Source organism: Uloborus diversus, chromosome 3 (assembly GCF_026930045.1).
Source record: "Uloborus diversus isolate 005 chromosome 3, Udiv.v.3.1, whole genome shotgun sequence".
Taxonomy (NCBI): Eukaryota; Metazoa; Arthropoda; class Arachnida; order Araneae; family Uloboridae; genus Uloborus; species Uloborus diversus.
The window spans coordinates 141127761-141144689 of NC_072733.1; the positions used below are offsets into that span (position 1 = coordinate 141127761).

General features: G+C 30.3%; 1 protein-coding gene across 1 annotated transcript in view; it reads left to right on the forward strand.

The window, feature by feature from the left end:
* LOC129218118 (uncharacterized) overlaps positions 1 to 16929 on the forward strand; it is a 37032-nt gene that overhangs the window by 12990 nt on the left and 7113 nt on the right. The window contains exon 2 of the mRNA XM_054852323.1: positions 10300 to 10385. Coding sequence (XP_054708298.1) covers positions 10352 to 10385 — 34 coding nt within the window. The 5' untranslated portion in view covers positions 10300 to 10351. The remainder of the gene's footprint in view (positions 1 to 10299; positions 10386 to 16929) is intronic.

A 16929-nucleotide genomic window follows, 5' to 3' on the forward strand; every position in this document is an offset into this window, starting at 1 on the left:
TGAAAAGCATCTGAACTCGTTAGCTCTTCATGTTTTTATAGTTTCTTAATAATAATTTCGCATAGATATCCGTACATCTTAAGTTACTTTAAAGAGCACGCTTTTAGTCACGCATGCATTTGAAATTCATGAGATAATGGGTACCATTTTTAGGGTGATTGGTGTAAATATGGGTCCTCATTTTTACTACTTAGAGTACTTATTTTTCGTCTAATAATTGCCTTGAGGTAAAAGAACTTTCGAATTTCAGAACGCAAAACAGCGAGGTCTAATGTCATCATTGGACACAAGGATACATGGGATACAAGGATCAATTGACAAAGTTATTGATGAAAATGGTTTTAAGAAAACGCCTTGAGTTTTCCTGATTGAAAGGACTAGCCTGGGGCAAAAGTGTGAGAAGGCTTAAGGGCATCAGAAAAAAAAATCTACCCATGAATCGATATCGTTCTTCATCGCGCACGGCACTTTGTAGGCAGTGATGATGATACATGCTGGACATATCTATGTTTCGATAAAAAAAACTGATTTCTTTGTGGTGAAAACTTATCGGAAGTCACTTGCAAAGAACTTTGGGTTAAATGATTTATGAGTCAAATCTGGGCAGATGTTTCTGATTCTTGCATTTTTTTCTCCCTTCATTATCATTTTTATACATTATTTCATCTTGTTTCAAAACATTTGAAATTATTTCTTGTGTCTCATTTAAAGAGCACCCATACTTGCACCAAATTTTTTTCTTGTGATTTTTTTTTTTTTTTTTTGAAGTTTTTTGTAATTTTTACGTTTTTTGAATTTAAGTAGTTGACATGTAGTTTTTTTTTTTTTTTTTTTTTTTGCTGCCTCTCATTTAGTAAATTTGTTATGATTGTTACTAAAGGTCGAAAATTCAGAATTTTTCAAAATACAAGTTAATTTATTGCAACATCTAAACACTTAATGCTAATAAGCAACATCAAGATAAGGTAAAGACTTGAATTATTAACATAATTATCTGCATAGAAATTCAAAAATTGGAGAATAAAAGCAAACATTAATTAAAGACGAAAGTTACGTGTCCTGTTCTTCCCTCTGTAGAATGCTTTTTAAAAATTTTATCAAAGATAGTACTCAAAATTTTGGCTTAATATGATTGTTGTTTTCAAATGCTGTATCTTGGAGTTTATTATAAATTTATAAAATTTTATTTATAAATAACATGATTTAAAAATGTTTGAAAAAATGATCATTTTTAACTTGTTTCTGAAGCTTAAAAATTAGTTTTTCTCTTTTTACAGCAAATTATACTGCAGCTGACTTAGCAATTAGAAACAAAAAGGAGTCTTAGACTATCTGCGGAAAAAACTAAAAATGAACTCTAATATTTTACTCAAACATAAATGCAGCTGTTTTATTTCTTCCGCAAATTCCATTCCTCCCAATTCTCCCCTAAGTAAAACTAAAATATAAAAAAAATCAAATACTCAGAACTTTTTCATTTAAAAGAAGATCATACCTCTATTAAAAAAAAGATTATTTTTCAAAATGTTTACTATTGGGACTAAAATGACTCAATCCATAAAATATTCAAAATTTTTTTTTCATAGTTTACTAGGCTCACTAATTTCATTTCTCTAACACCTGTTTACTTGTTTTTTCTCTTGTAAATTTTACTGCACATACTTGAGAAACCAGTTCATTTAAGGCAAAGTTTCAAACTCTCTCTAGCTTTCCTGATTCTTAGGCTTAAGTGTCTAGTCACGAAAAACAGAAACTGTTGCATCTCTTTCACTTCTCAGGTGTTAGAAATCCATCTTCTATTTTTTTCTAAATTGTTTCTTCACTAAGTTTTTGTTTGTTTCCCAGGAATTTTTTTTTTAGAAAGCAGATGATGTATACCGGGCGCAGGATAATGAACAACATAATGAGTTTGTTATTTAAGAGGCATTTTATTATTGTATTAATTCGATTTGACTAACAAGCCATTCCACTTCCTACTCGTGTCTTTTGAACACCTACATTTATCTAAACGTCTGTTTTGTTCGTTTCTTAGAAATTTAAAATGTCTCGAAAGCGTAAACATTCACATTGAAATATAAGATAGAAAATGTAAAACAATTTGACATTAAGGTAGGAGTAATAAAATTCAAAATTGTAAAAATGTTAAATATTCTTTCCCCTGCGTGCTTAGTTTCTAAAAGAAAAACTATTGTCTTAGACAGTTAAAAAAAATAAGAGGGTGAAGGAGTTTGGAGAACATTTTTTTTACAAATACATTTTATTAAAGAAAAATGTAGCAATTGCTGGTAATATCATTAAAAACGGAAAAAAGTATTACTCAAAGAAATGCTTTAGTAAGACTAAATTTGTAATAATCGAGAGTCCACTGAAATTTCGATCTTTTCACTTGTACTGACATTTCGAAGCCAAATCTATTTCTTTCCGTTTACTTTACATTCCTTCATATTAAGTACATTTTATAGATCTTTTGCAATTATATATTGTAAACACTGTTACGATTTTTTTTATGATGGATTCATACCAACATTTACATGTCTGGAATACATGTAGTGTAATGAATGGATACTATAAATTCGTACTATTAAAGCACACGCTTAAAACATTTTAACATCTCTCGCACTACAGTTACATTAAATATCAATAGAAAGAAGCACTTTTAGAAATGAATCGCTCACTTTCGACTGTTCTTCAATCGTTAGAAATCCTTTGTCTCTTATGACGATTCTTTTTTTCGCTGTTACAGAAACTCCAGCTCAAATCTCATGAAATGTTCGTCAATTAGACGAAAAGTTTAATCGGAGAATTTTTCTTGAAGCCATTTCGTCAAACGCGACAAACAATTCGTAAGATTTGAGGATGCATTTCTGAGAGTGAGTATAAATCATATAAAATAATCGCCTAAATTAATACAAATGAGTTCTTGATTAATTAATGGTTGACACGAGGCATTCGTTTGAAGAAGGGCATACTTTTCTTAGCCAAAATTCATGATTTATCTAGGGCACCTATTAAAACGTTGTTCACGAAAAAGCGTGTAATGTGAGGCGTATTGGGCCTTGAGCTCCAATTTTACCTCGCTCGAGAGCTATTTATTTTGCAACAATACATATTTAACGCGTTAAGGGCATTGACAAGATTATAACCTTGGAATTCCAGATCAATGAAAAACATCTGGGCGTTAACAAGAAAAATATTTCTCGCGTTATTAAAACATTTACTTAACGCATAACAGTTTTAATGCAGCAGAAAGTGGCTATGTCTAAATTTAAAAAATCTGTTTGTTCACGAGGAAAAAAATGAGTATTCTTGATATAAACTGGATAATAGTGCCTTGTAAACATTTGTTTTGCTCCTCCTATCTGTCCATCATGGCTACGTGGTTATGTTTCTTAAATACTTTACATTGCTGAACGCTAATTTTATTTTTCTTTCTTGTGCTAACATATTTAATATTTCGTGTTTTTTTAATATTTATCTTCAAGATTAAGCAAGTACGTGTGCTGATTTTTTAAAGATGTAGTTTTGTTGAGGTCCGATTTTTGGAAACATAGTTAATTTGACAACATTTCATCTGAAATAGAAAGTAAACAAGATAAAACTTATTCATTTTATTGAACTTCAACAAAATTATTTAAGAACTTAAACAAATAAATTAACTTATTCTTCAAAATTTATGACTTTAAATTAGCGTTAAGCTTTAACTTATTCTTCAAAATTTATGACTTTAAATTAGCGTTAAGCTTGTTGCCACGAAAACAAAAAGTAAATACATTATTCCCAAAATAAAAAAAATGCTAATGCTACAGTGATAACGGTTCGTTTATGTAACAAAATTTCTAAAAATCTCGATAATCAGGTGATTTACAAACTTCATGTATAACCCGTAAAGTTGATTATAATTCACACAAATTATCCTTAGCTCAATTCATAGTTGTTTTCTTTACTTGTGTAACTTGTTCACTGACTACAAATGTCCATTCATGTAAGAAAACAGTATTAGCATACGCATGCGATGCTTGAGACAGATCTCTTATTGCGTTATTTTTGCTGCTAGAAGTCCAGAGCAATCTTTTAAAAGAGTTCTAGCTCCCTATGCAACTCTGGGACTGCGTTTTACGCCTTAGGACATAGATCCAGTCCACCGATTTTAGTCATTAGACACAGCTGAAAAAATATTATGCAATAAAGGTGCAATAAGCAGATGCAATGAAGATTCATATGCATACAAATCTCATCTCGTTATGCTAGTAAGCAATTATTGTGAAAACTGAATTTTTAAAGAAAAAATTGAGTCAATTAGGTTGAAATGTATGATTTAAAATTAAGAACTTTTTGTAATATTAATCAATCATTCACTTCGTAAAAATGAAAATGCAATACGAAAAGGAAGTTTTTAATCTTGCACCAATTACACTACATTAAATTGAATATCCGAACGATAACATTTGTTTCACTTCTCAAACACGCATTAAACTTAGCTGAAAGAATAAAAATTACAAAAGTTTAAAAATGTATAAAACATTTAATGTCTTACAGCTGATTAATACAGTGCCGGCAAAAAAAACCCTTTAACACCGAATATTCGGCCACAACCTAAGCCGAATATTCGGTATTCGTCCAAATCACTAGTGAGCATGACAAGTAAAATCATGACAAGAAGTTTGCATGTCAGGTTTTTAATTGCCAACCACATGTAAAGATTTTTTTGCCGGCACTGTATACTGCGCGGCAAAATATCCTTCAAAATACTTATGACACCCTTCTTGTAGAATCTTACGTAAAATGACCTTCTGAATTCAAATATGACCACTGTTTCCCCCCACCACCCCGCACTTCTTAAAAATGCTCCCCCCCACATTTTTTTTTCAGTTTTGACTTTTATAGTCATTATTTTTATTTGGAGGGGAAGGGAGCATTTTATCAACCATTAACATTCTTCTGAAAGTCTAGAGATGTGAAAAATTCAAAAACATTAACATTTGTACCAAATTGGGAGAGAATCGTGAGGTAGTCCCCCCTTTAATATTTAAAAAAATATCTAAAACTTTTTTTTCTGTGGGTTTGTTCTACAATTTTTTGACATATTTTTTTGGGCAAAACCAGAGTATTGGACTCAATCTAATACTCGAAAAAGTTTATCGTTCTAAAATTGTTTTATAAATAATCTTGGAAACCCTGCATGTTCCGTACGAGTCGCACCGCAGATCTTCGGTGAAGAAAGTTCCAGTATTATTCATACTAAGGTGACAAAAGTTATGGTATAGCTAGATGTAAATATACAACAGATGGCAATAATGTTGTACAACAATGTGTATAAATGGGCAGTGCAGTGATACGGCTTCCCATGACTTTTGTCACCTCATTATGTTAAAGTTACATTTGCAGATATAATGTAAAATAATTAAAACTGAAACTCAGCATGCTTATAATTTAGCATTAATGTATAATTATATTTCTGGGGATACACCGCTCCATCAATAAGTGATAAATAATGGGGACTTCAAATTCAGATACAGGTGTGCGCGGGTATGGTAATTATAAGGAATAACCCTTAAGAATGCAAAAGTCCAGTTTAAACCGAAATTTCACAATTGAATGGCGACTGGTCCACTCCATTCCACTGGGAGGGGCTATGAACGGAAATAGAAGTGACTTTCCTAAGTATGTATTACTGGTCTTTGGTATTACTAGTCGAAACTTTTATTTTTAACCGACTTCAAAAAAGGAGGTTATGATTTCGTATTGCGGCTTTTAATGCGTGTTTTCGAATTATTCCAACACTACTGGACCGATTTGAAATTTTTTTTTTTGTTTGGAAGGGTATGCTTCCCAGATGGTCCCATTGTAATTTGGTCTGGATCTGATAAGGGGTCCCGGAGAAATCCAAGAAACTTTAAATTTCATACGTCATGGTCACGTGGTGTTGCTGTGATCGGTGTATTTTCCCACCTAAGCTTTTAGCTTTCTCTTAAACAATATTTAATTCTCGCGGCACATGGATGATTAATTTTTTTCTCAACGCTGCGCCGCATGGTAATTTTTTATTATAGGTGTTACTAATGTATTTATTACTGCGTAGTAAAGCAGTAAATAAAATATATTTTGCTACTTTAATAGTTGAACCAATTACCTTAATATTTTATTTACTAATAAATAAATTTATTTAGGCACTAAAATATCAAGTTCTTTATATAATATTCCAATTTTTAAATATATTTAGTGTTCAATTGAGGGGGAATTGAATACAGAACACCCCTCCCCACGATTTAATTTATATTCCATAATAATATACATTATAACTGTGTATGATTTCTGAAGTTTGACCAATATTCTGGATTTACTATTTCACGATGCCGCCAGTTCAATTTGAAATAAGGGTTATATTAATTATCAGGCTTCAAAAAAAGGAGGAGGTTCTGAACTCGTCGGATTTGTTTTTTCTTTGTACAATGTTCCGTAAATACTCGAAGACACCTGTACTCAGGGGCGTGCACAGGGAGGGGGAGGGACACCTGTTGGCCCGGGCCCGAGCCTGGAAGGGGCCCAATATTTTTGTAACTAACGGTGAAATATAGGGGTAAACAATACGGAGAGGGGCCCGGAGAAGTCATTTGTGATGGGCTCAAAAATTTCTGTGCACGCCCCTGCCTATACCGATAAGGATAAGTCTTTTTTTGTTTGAAACAGCATAGTTCCTCGGCGGTCTGATGTTAATCAAGTTCAGGTCTTCAAATATCATACTCACATTTAAATCGATTTGTACTTTATTAACTTTGTATATCGTCTCACTTAGTGAATCGGTTTTTATGCTTTTTTTTTTATTAGTGGTGGTTTTGTTTAGGGGTGGTCTAACTTAGGTTCCAAATCTTTGATTTACCCTAGTTGTTGTTTAGGGAAAAGTTAAGGGTTAAACAATAAAGTTTATGCAATTTCCCTCACAAGCGATTAAATATAAAACCCATTGATAAACAAAGGCCATAAAACAAAGGTTTATACTTTCTTTACCTATAGTTAAAGAAAGTACTAAAAATAGATATTATTAAGAGTAATGATAATGAAAATTTTGAATTAATGATTCTCTGAAGCAAACATAAAAGTCATTCTAGTGGATTTTTTAATCTTCATTTATAGTGGGGCCATGTGAAGAAACATGCGACTTTTATCACGAGTTACATAACACTAATTGCGAAACATAAATTACAATTTACAATATTACAATTCTAAAATTTACAAATTTAAACTTAAAGTGATTTCGTTTTCTTTCTTTCTTTTTTTTTTTAGTGACTCTTGCATTTGCTTTCGGAAAGCAAACTTTGATAAAGTTGAACAAATGATGAAGACAATTTTTTTTGTACATAGTTACGCATTTGAAAAAGCCTTTCTTCACAGTCGTCGGAAGTCTCCGAGACGCTCGCCGTGTTATTTACACCACTAAAAAGCAAAAAATAAATTACTTTTAAATAAAAAAAAACCGCCTTCAAAAAATACCCAGGAACTAAAAGCAAAAAATAACTGATTACACTTTCATTCCATTTCCTACCCAAACATAGAAATAAAATTTATTTTACAACTCCGGTACAAAATCAACTAAACTGAACACCGAATTATGAAATAAACACTGATTTAAATTACTATACGATGAATTATTTTAAATACCTAACTAATTATATACGATCTCTTAATTTTTAATAACCTTTTGAAGTCGGGGCTTCATATAAACTACTACCTAACGTAACTAAGTAGGTTTAATTTTAAAGACTAATTTCGCGTATAGTTAAATTAGTGTTTAATTCAGGATTCAGTGGGTTGTCAGTAATGTTATGTAGTTGTTTATAGGAGGCCCCGACTTCAAAAGGTTATTAAAATTTAAGAGATCGTATATAATTCGTTAGGTATTTAAAATAATTCATCGTATAGTAATTTAAATCGGTGTTTATTTTATAATTCGGTGTTTAGTTGATTTTTGTACTGGAATTGTAAAATAAATTTCATTTCTATGTTTGGGTAGGAAATATAATATAAGTGTAATCAGTTAATTTTTTCTTTTTAGTGCCTGGGTATTTTTTGAAGGCGGTTTTTTTTTTTTTTTAAGTAATTTATATACATTTTGTGTCAGTAAACATACTCAAAGTTTACACTGCTACATTTTAGTCCCTTCGTATATCACGAATGTTAAATTAAAACTATTGTAGTTATGGCACATTAGTGATATTAATAGATTTCTATGTCATAAAGCAAGTTCACAATCTTTTTTTTTTTTTCTGTATGTCCCATTTGTAGCATAATAAATGAAGAACAGTAGGTAACCCTTGAAATTATGCTTGTGTATCCTTCTGTCCTGCCGCCAACTTTAATGTGGCATTTCATTGAAAAAGTCAGTGAAGAAAACTTCGGCAACGTATTAAAAGAAATATTACATAGTCATAATAATAATTACGAACATTTTCTATATATTTAATTTCTGTCCGATTCCTGACAAGTTTTTTTTAAAATTAATATATTGACGAGCGTATGCGTTAGACTTGATCATTTAAAATAGCAATACTAAATATGTGATATAATAGTTGAACTAACTTTAAATTTTTAATAAAAGTCAGATAATTAATAATTTAGTACAGATGAAATCTTAAAATCACAAAAGAAATTTAAACGAGCAAAATTCAGGCAACTCACTTGTTTGTGTGATAAATTTAAGTCATTTACTTTTCAATTTTATATGTAAGACATTTTATATGTCAGACATTTTATATATAAGACATATGCAAAGGCATATAATATATAACATTTTGTATTTTAGTTCATTAATCCACGAGCATGAACTCAAAATTTCGATAAAGACTTCTAGCGGGATCGTATCTGAGGAATACACTGAGAGATAATTTCGTTTTGTAGCTCTTCGTTAGAAGTACATTCAGGAGTCGATATTTTCAGTGAGAGACCGATGTAAAATTCTACTCGCTGCTCTTGGAAGATGTACTAAAGATTGAAGTGTTCCTTTTATGTGTATACACTTCTAAGTGTGTGCAAAGATGATTGCAGTCATGCAAAATTAATATTTACTAAAGAATTTGTGCATCAATTGCTCTGTACCACATTTTCTTAGCTATTGTATTTTTCACCTATTTTCATTTTTCAAATTACATACTTAATAACAAATAATTTATTAATCATAACAAAATATGAATGAGATAAATCTTACAACTGTATTTTATCAGAACAATACTATTATTGCATAAAAAATATTATTTGGGCACTTTTCCATTTTTCGCAAGTAATACTCCATTCTTACATTACTAGCTCTCTCTGGGTCCATACATTTTTGTTTGTACGAGATGCTCATGGTGAAATCCTACCTTCTAATTCTGTTTCAGAGCCACGACATCCATTTCCACAAAAGTGTTGTTTTGTTACTGTAAATAAGTATGCTCTACACGAAACGCCATTCAGCAAAAAGCAGCGGGTGTCTTTTCAGTAACAGAACAATAAACAAAAAAGACTAATTAAAATCTTCAGAGCATCTTTGGTACAGTATGAAAAGCAACCTTGCGTACAATAATGTTAAGGACACAGCATGTGAAATGCGTATTTGTTTGTTTACAGTTTCCCAAACTTGTGATACAACAAAAACGTGAATGAAAAAATGCATTTCTTGAACATTTGAATAGCCGGTGGCGGCTTCGTGATGCTTCAGTGGTGCGTGCCATTCATACCAATGATCAAATCCAGCGGAAGCATGGTTTTATTCATTGTTTCACAAACATACATAAAGACTGAAATAGTAATCGTGAAAATTCACGTCTCACTTTCTTCTCATGATTCCACGTGTTTCCCTTTCTTCTCATGATTCCAAAGAGGAATCTTTCTTCCTACTGGTAAATTTCTTATGAGGGTATTATGCACTATGTGGGACGTGGCTTAAGACAACCCAAAATAACTCAGCTAGTGTTTGGTATTCGAAACACATGAATTTTTCGTGTTATAATTTCTTATCGCTTCAAATGTTCTACTATAAAAGATATTTTCACGGGGTTTTGCGCAACTGCTTTCCGTTTCGGAGAGCTTTCCTAAATAAATACGAATACCTTATTTTATTTTGTAATACAGCAGATTAAGAAGGTTTTGTTTTAAGAGATGTCCATGCTGGCAGTTCAATAATTTTTGCGTAAGTGATTACGCTTCTGTGTCATCGGACTGTAAATGTTTTTTTTTTTCGTTTGTACAGTTATTGCATTTATTGTTGTTTATTTTGCGCAATGCAGCTTTTTTTTTTAATACTTTTTTTTTTCTTTTCTTTCTTAGTTTTCTCCCAGGAGCTTGAAATTCCAATAAAAGTACAAATTGATTGCCGAAAATGCTTAAACATAGGATATTACCATTCTTGATAAGTAAGTAAATTATAAAATTTTTGTTTTAAGATGTCAGAAGCATGTAGCTGCAAAAGTAGGTATCTTAAGTTCCAATTTTCCCTCAAACGCGTTTTTTCCCCAGTTTTTTCATTGCAATACTTAGATAAGTCAACTAAGTGAGACAGTCAGAGTTTCAAAAGGTTCCCTTGAATGAGTTAAACAAAAACATTGAAAGTTATTGTAACCCATATCTTTTTGCAGCGACAGATATGTGAGTTTTCCCCCGAAAAATGTCTTACGGATATATCTACTTTTGCAGATATAAGCTTCATTTGTAAATAAATTTTCGGAAACCTGTTTTCATGAAAATCTTCTCTTAAATTTTTGATTATCATATTAAAAGTAAAATTACTTGTATCTAACCCTTCTTGTTATTGTTTTCAATGAAATAACAACGCTGCATCATTTTTTCTTACTTCGTACACAGCATTAATGACCTTTAGTAACTTCAAACTATTTATGCTCAGAAAACAATGCTTCGAAGAACGAAAGAGTTGTTTTCCTTGAACTAAATTCGTTAGCAATAAATGATGGAGACAGAATAATTACAGATTTATATTTTGCTGCAGTAATTCTTTCCGCAAAGGAGAGCAAATATCTATAATGACATGAATATATTCTTTTTTGCCTTATTTTGAATTAATTGATTATCATACGTAGATTACTGAAATCTCAGATAGATTTCATAAATACTTCATAAATACATATACAATTTTCATAAATACTTCGAGAACACACAAATTAATTGCACTTAAATGTGATTTTTTCCTACTTTTGTGCAAAATTAATTTTTATTCAACAATATTGTTTCCCTCATCCATCATTTATTTTTAGTAAGATAATTAAATATTAAAAGATATTTTGCATTACATTTAAAATTTATTAAACTTACTTAATAAAAATGGTTAATATAAAGTATCTTTTTCAACAATGATTTTACGAAAAAATCGATTTGCTTAAACGTTAGTTTGAAAAACACTTTATGAATATATGGATTGAAAAAGATTAGGACCTGCCCTGTACTTCTTTGGTTACAGAAATTATTAATTGTTCGACTGCGTTTCCTATTTTTTGTAATTTTTTTATTTTAAAAATCTTTTTAGTAACTTAACAAAATGTTCGATTCTATTTGTTTCGAAAAAACTCAATTCTAACAATCTATAGGTTCACATTTGAGAACTTGTAAAAATTCCATGTTTTTTTAAATTTTTATTTACTTAGCCCATAAAACACAGAAAAGAGTTCTGTTGCGTATAGCGACATTTTGGACCATCAAATTTGTTATTTTAAATTGTACGATTAATTAAGAACATCACTTCCTTTCGAATGTCACTAGCATAATACGGCTTACAGCGCAATAAATTTCTTTCTTAAACCCTAAATTGAGCAGACTTTATCGAAGGTTCTCCAATTTTACTATGAAGGGAAACTTTAAAATCTTCGGTAAGATCTGATATTTAACCTCCAAATATGATCAGTGTATATTATTGTCACTTTTTATAGTAGATAATATACTTTTTCCATTGCAGGTTTAATGTCAAAAAGTTGGTAGCTAGCCGCCGCGTCGAACTGGGGTGGTGGACATCCTAGTAGTTAATAATGCATAATTTTTCTGATTTAATCAAGTTAAATAAAATAAAATAAATAAATAAATAAAAGTTCAGATAAGCGATGAAACATTGCATCACTTCTTGAATCAACTGGAAAGAACTTTGAACTGTTTTTTAGTGTTCTTTGATCTTTTGTACCAGTTGGAGATCTTTCTCGCTGCATTATTTACCACATCATTAATCTTATCTTTTTATACATCATTGCTTAATTTTAGCAACGATATTTTTAGTTTCTGTAAATTCAACTGTAATTAAACTGTCATTTATACTAAAAAAAACTTTAACTAAGAAATTTGTCGAATACGCTAGTTATATTTTCAGTAAGTTACAGCAGTAAGCTAACGCAGAATGACATGCAGCTTACTGAAAATACCATACCTTGCCTGCAATCTTCGAGTTGAACTGAATCATTGCTTCTGTCACTCGTCTGGTCAGTGCTGAGTCTATATTAGCTACCAGTTTGTTTGGCACTCTTGGCTTCCTTAAGAGATTTTCCAACTCCAGCTCAGGCACTTCCTATTCCGGGCTGATGAGTGCTAATAAGCACGAAACGGCAGTCCGCGGATGGAATGACTGAGCTGGCGGTGTATTTCATGTAATGTACTAGCTATAGTCTGCTATTGTATGTTACTCATATTGTATGCCAGTCATATTGTATGTTACAATCTTCATTTTCATCTGGAGAGACATCACATTGTTTTACTGCTGCAAGAATTTTAGTTGATAGTGCGATCAATTTCCGAAGTGTGGAGCGATAGCTGTAATTAATTGCGGCGCATAAGTTAATAACAGTTACGATTATTTTCTTATATTTTTCGGGTGCATCGGAAACTACAAAATCAAGTAGAAATGGGAAATATTCGTAAAGGATTTTTACAAGGGAAAAGTGACAACAAAACGTTTACTAAGTACTAAGTATTCCATTTTTTACAAGTTTAGTACAGAGCTATATCGTGTTTGTTATAATTGATAGTTTCTATATAAATAACAATTTTAATGTGTGAATGACTGTAATGAAATTACATATACTTCAATTTAAAGGAGTCATGCGCAAGAAATAAGAAGTATATTATAATTAGCTAGTTGACGCAGAAGGTTAAGTATAAGTTGTTATAGAATGAAATTATTTGTATGGTATTTAGTGTGCTGCAGTTAGATTTTAAAGAAGATTTTTAATTTCAAGAACTAACGTTTGTTTGCAGAAATAAGCTCGGATAAATCTGAATGTACATTATTTTAGAGAAATTTTCGTGATTTCAACGGAAGTTAAATGTTTTCAGAGAAACTATCTTGGAGATAAATGTATTGCCGTTCATCCAATCCCACTATTTTAAATGTATTGAGAACTCAACGTCAAAATTTCCCCGAATTGTTTTTAAAGGAATAAATTTGATGAAAATGAATGTGCGGTAAATTTAAGTATTAAAATATTTTCACAGATAACAGCGCCACCCATCTAGCAATATTTTAACTATGTTCTTAAGTATAAAGTTGATTCTAGTCAAAAATAAATAATTTAAAAAAATCAAAATAATTAGGGATAGCCGATAAGCAGACTGGCCAATTACCGGTTAATAGGCAAACGATAATTGGCCGATGCCGATTAATCGACTGCCGATTAACTACAATAATAGTGACTTTTATTAATCTCTGAATCAACTCTTTTTTTTAATTACAATTTCAATTTCTGAGAATTAGTTGATCGTTTGTTTGTTTGTGTGAGCAATGATTTTTTTTTCTTCATTTTCAAAATGTTTCTAAAAATTATTACTAAAAATTTTGTTCAAATTGTGTTACCCATTTTCTTACTAGTGATGATAAAAGTACATTATGTTGTTCACTGGATATAAAAATTCAAATATTTTATTAGTAGACCGTTGTCTATAGACACTTTTAGTTTAGTATTGACTTTTTTACTATTAGTAGCCATTTAATGCTGGCCTTTTATCTTTACAGAAACTATAAGGAAATCTTGAAACATAATACTAAAGGTAAAGTGTGTTGAAAATTATTGATACATGAGATACGTCCAGCATCGTATATATGATAGATGCGCAGATCAATACAAAATATACAAATTAAAATTGCGTGAATCAAAAGATATTTAATAAAACTTATTTTTAATAGGATAAAAAAGACAGTCGTTAGGAAAGAAAAGTATGAAATGCATACTTTAATTTAATACAGTGAACACAGTCGCTGAATAACAACAACAATGTTTGAATCGGATTATTCCCTCACGCGTTTTGGGGAGAGGTGAAACTGACAGACACACATATGGGTAATTCTTCAAAAGCCTGATATTTTCCAATCGCATTTAAAAAAAAAATTAAAATGCTGAAAATAATCTGAAAAAAATAATGCTTCCTCTTTGTTAGAAACTTATTAAGAGAAAAATAGAGCGAACTTACTTTAACTATGTTATACCCTCAAAAGAGAGGGTCAAATTTTCATACAGCAAGAGACTGACAAGCAGCACCAGGAGAGCTAAAAAATGAATTTCTCCATGGGTTATCTAAAATGTAACTATATTAATAAAGAAATAACTGAAGTTCTCCATATTATTCACTTTGAATAGTTTACACAAGACATTCATTTCAACGAGAAAAAAATCGATTGCTACATTAACAAGTTAGCCACACACAGTATGATAAAATTTACAAAAAGAAAAGTTACCTTCTCATTACCTGCGAATTGTTTTATAGTTCAGGAAATACAAACATAAAAAAATAGAAAGGGAATCAGCAATATTAATAACATATATTTTACTTTTAATTTAAAACAATTACGAAATTTATAGCAGCTTCACTTACCTGCTCGAGCAACATTTAGATAAACAAATGTCTAACCAGCAAATCTCCTTTGGAACGCTTCGTCTGAACAACAACAAGAAATAAATAAATAAAATAAATAAATAAATAAATAAATAAATAAAATTATTCCTCTGATATATATTTTTATTTATCGTTTGCCAAATTTAACTTTCGTTTTTTCAATCAATCTTATTTTCCAACGAATGTATTTTAAATAAATCCTTCTATTCTACGGGATACGTGAGAAATAATGCTAAGAGAGTGATTTGTTTAGGACAGGAGTATGACACTCTTTTAGGACAGGAGTATAACAATTTCCATACAATTTGCCTGTTACGTAGGCCCAGGATTATATTTAAGGTAAAAAATGTTATTTTTCTATTCTAACCTCTTGATTCAACCACACACTATGATTAGAGTTGAAATTTTTCACTTATTTAAAACAGAAATATTGTCCAGGAGAATGACAGCGAAAATGTTTCATACCCTATTCTTGAATTTCAAAATGTTAATGAGAACAGTAGACAGATCATATTTACAAAATATTCAAGGAATCCAACAAAATGGTGATAATAAAGTTTTATAGCACAACAGATTAAAACTTCATTTTTTAAAATCTATAATAATTGAACTCATTCCTAGGACAGGAGAATGACATGAAAACCTGGGGACAAAGTTTAAAACGATGTACTTTGATGATTTAAATAATTAAATTTATTTAAAGAATGATTCTTTACGCCTTGAAGTATGCTTAAATTTGTATTAGAAATTGAATTTGTGGAATGTTGATATAAAATTTTTAAATAATTTCAGTCCATTTGAAAAAAAAAGATGGTGACACGCCCCAAAAGTGTGACTTTCTGGTTATTCAAAAATTTTTGCAGAAAAAACTAAATGAGTTATTGTTTTAATAAGGGTAGAATAACATCAGATAAGTTATTTCTGACTATTAAAAAAGGAAAATACTTTCTGGGTTAAACAATTTTTGTGTTAGGCGACTGGGACATAATAGTGTTAGGATTTTGGAGAATCACCCATATAAATAATCGTCTCATAACCCCCTCCTTAAAAAAACATCAGTTTGATAAATATTTAAAAACTAAATGGTTAAATCTTTTAAAATTTCATACATTATTATAATTTAATTAAAATGACATGTTACCTGTTGCTGCAGAAAATTTTATTTATTTATTGTTTGTGCTATATAAATCATAGCATAAGTTTTAGCTCTGAGCAAACAAAAATGGAATTCTATTTAAAAAAAAAAAGATTATAGATAATCGGCTAATTGGGACCGATTATTGCTGGTGAATCGGTGCATCCCTAGTAATAACAAGTCATTTCTAAAATTTGACGCACATATTGTAATATTTTGTGGTTTGTCAAAGATAATTTTTGTCATTATAAAATTGTGATTAAAATTTTAAATATTAACTGAGATTACTGATATCCAGTGCAGTACTTTAGTTAATACTGGACATGTTTTGATTTTAAATCTCTTTTACAATTTGTCAAGAACAAATGGGGCAAAGTAAAATGTGTCATTTCGCTTACGTATTCGCTCATTCATTAAATCACTTAAGTATTCATTCATTAATTAAGTTCATTTAGATCCCTTCAGTTATTTATTCTCTTATTTATTCATTTCATTCACTATTTATTCACTTTTCGCATGAAGCATTCTTCACACATTTACTTTTTCGCATGAAGATATTTTTTTTTCTATACCGTTTATTGCTTCATTACTTATTCATTAATTCATTAATTCGCTTAGTTATTCATTCATTTAATGAAAAATATTTTTAATGATCGAATAGAAAATATTTCATTTTTCATTTCGTCCTGTACATGCGGAAAAGTGATAATTTTCCATTTTTTAAGGTAAAAATTTACTAAAAAATGAAAAATAATAACTTAAATTGTTTTGTAAAATACATTATTCTTTCTTTAGTTTAATGAAATTTTTAAAACAAATTTCCAATTTGTTCATCTTGAAAAAGGTGAGTTATCCTAACTATCTCACTTTCCTCGCATCTCTTTATTAGTAAAGAAGAAAATAAATGTAATCCTCTCTACGTCATCGAATGTAGTAGAAAATAG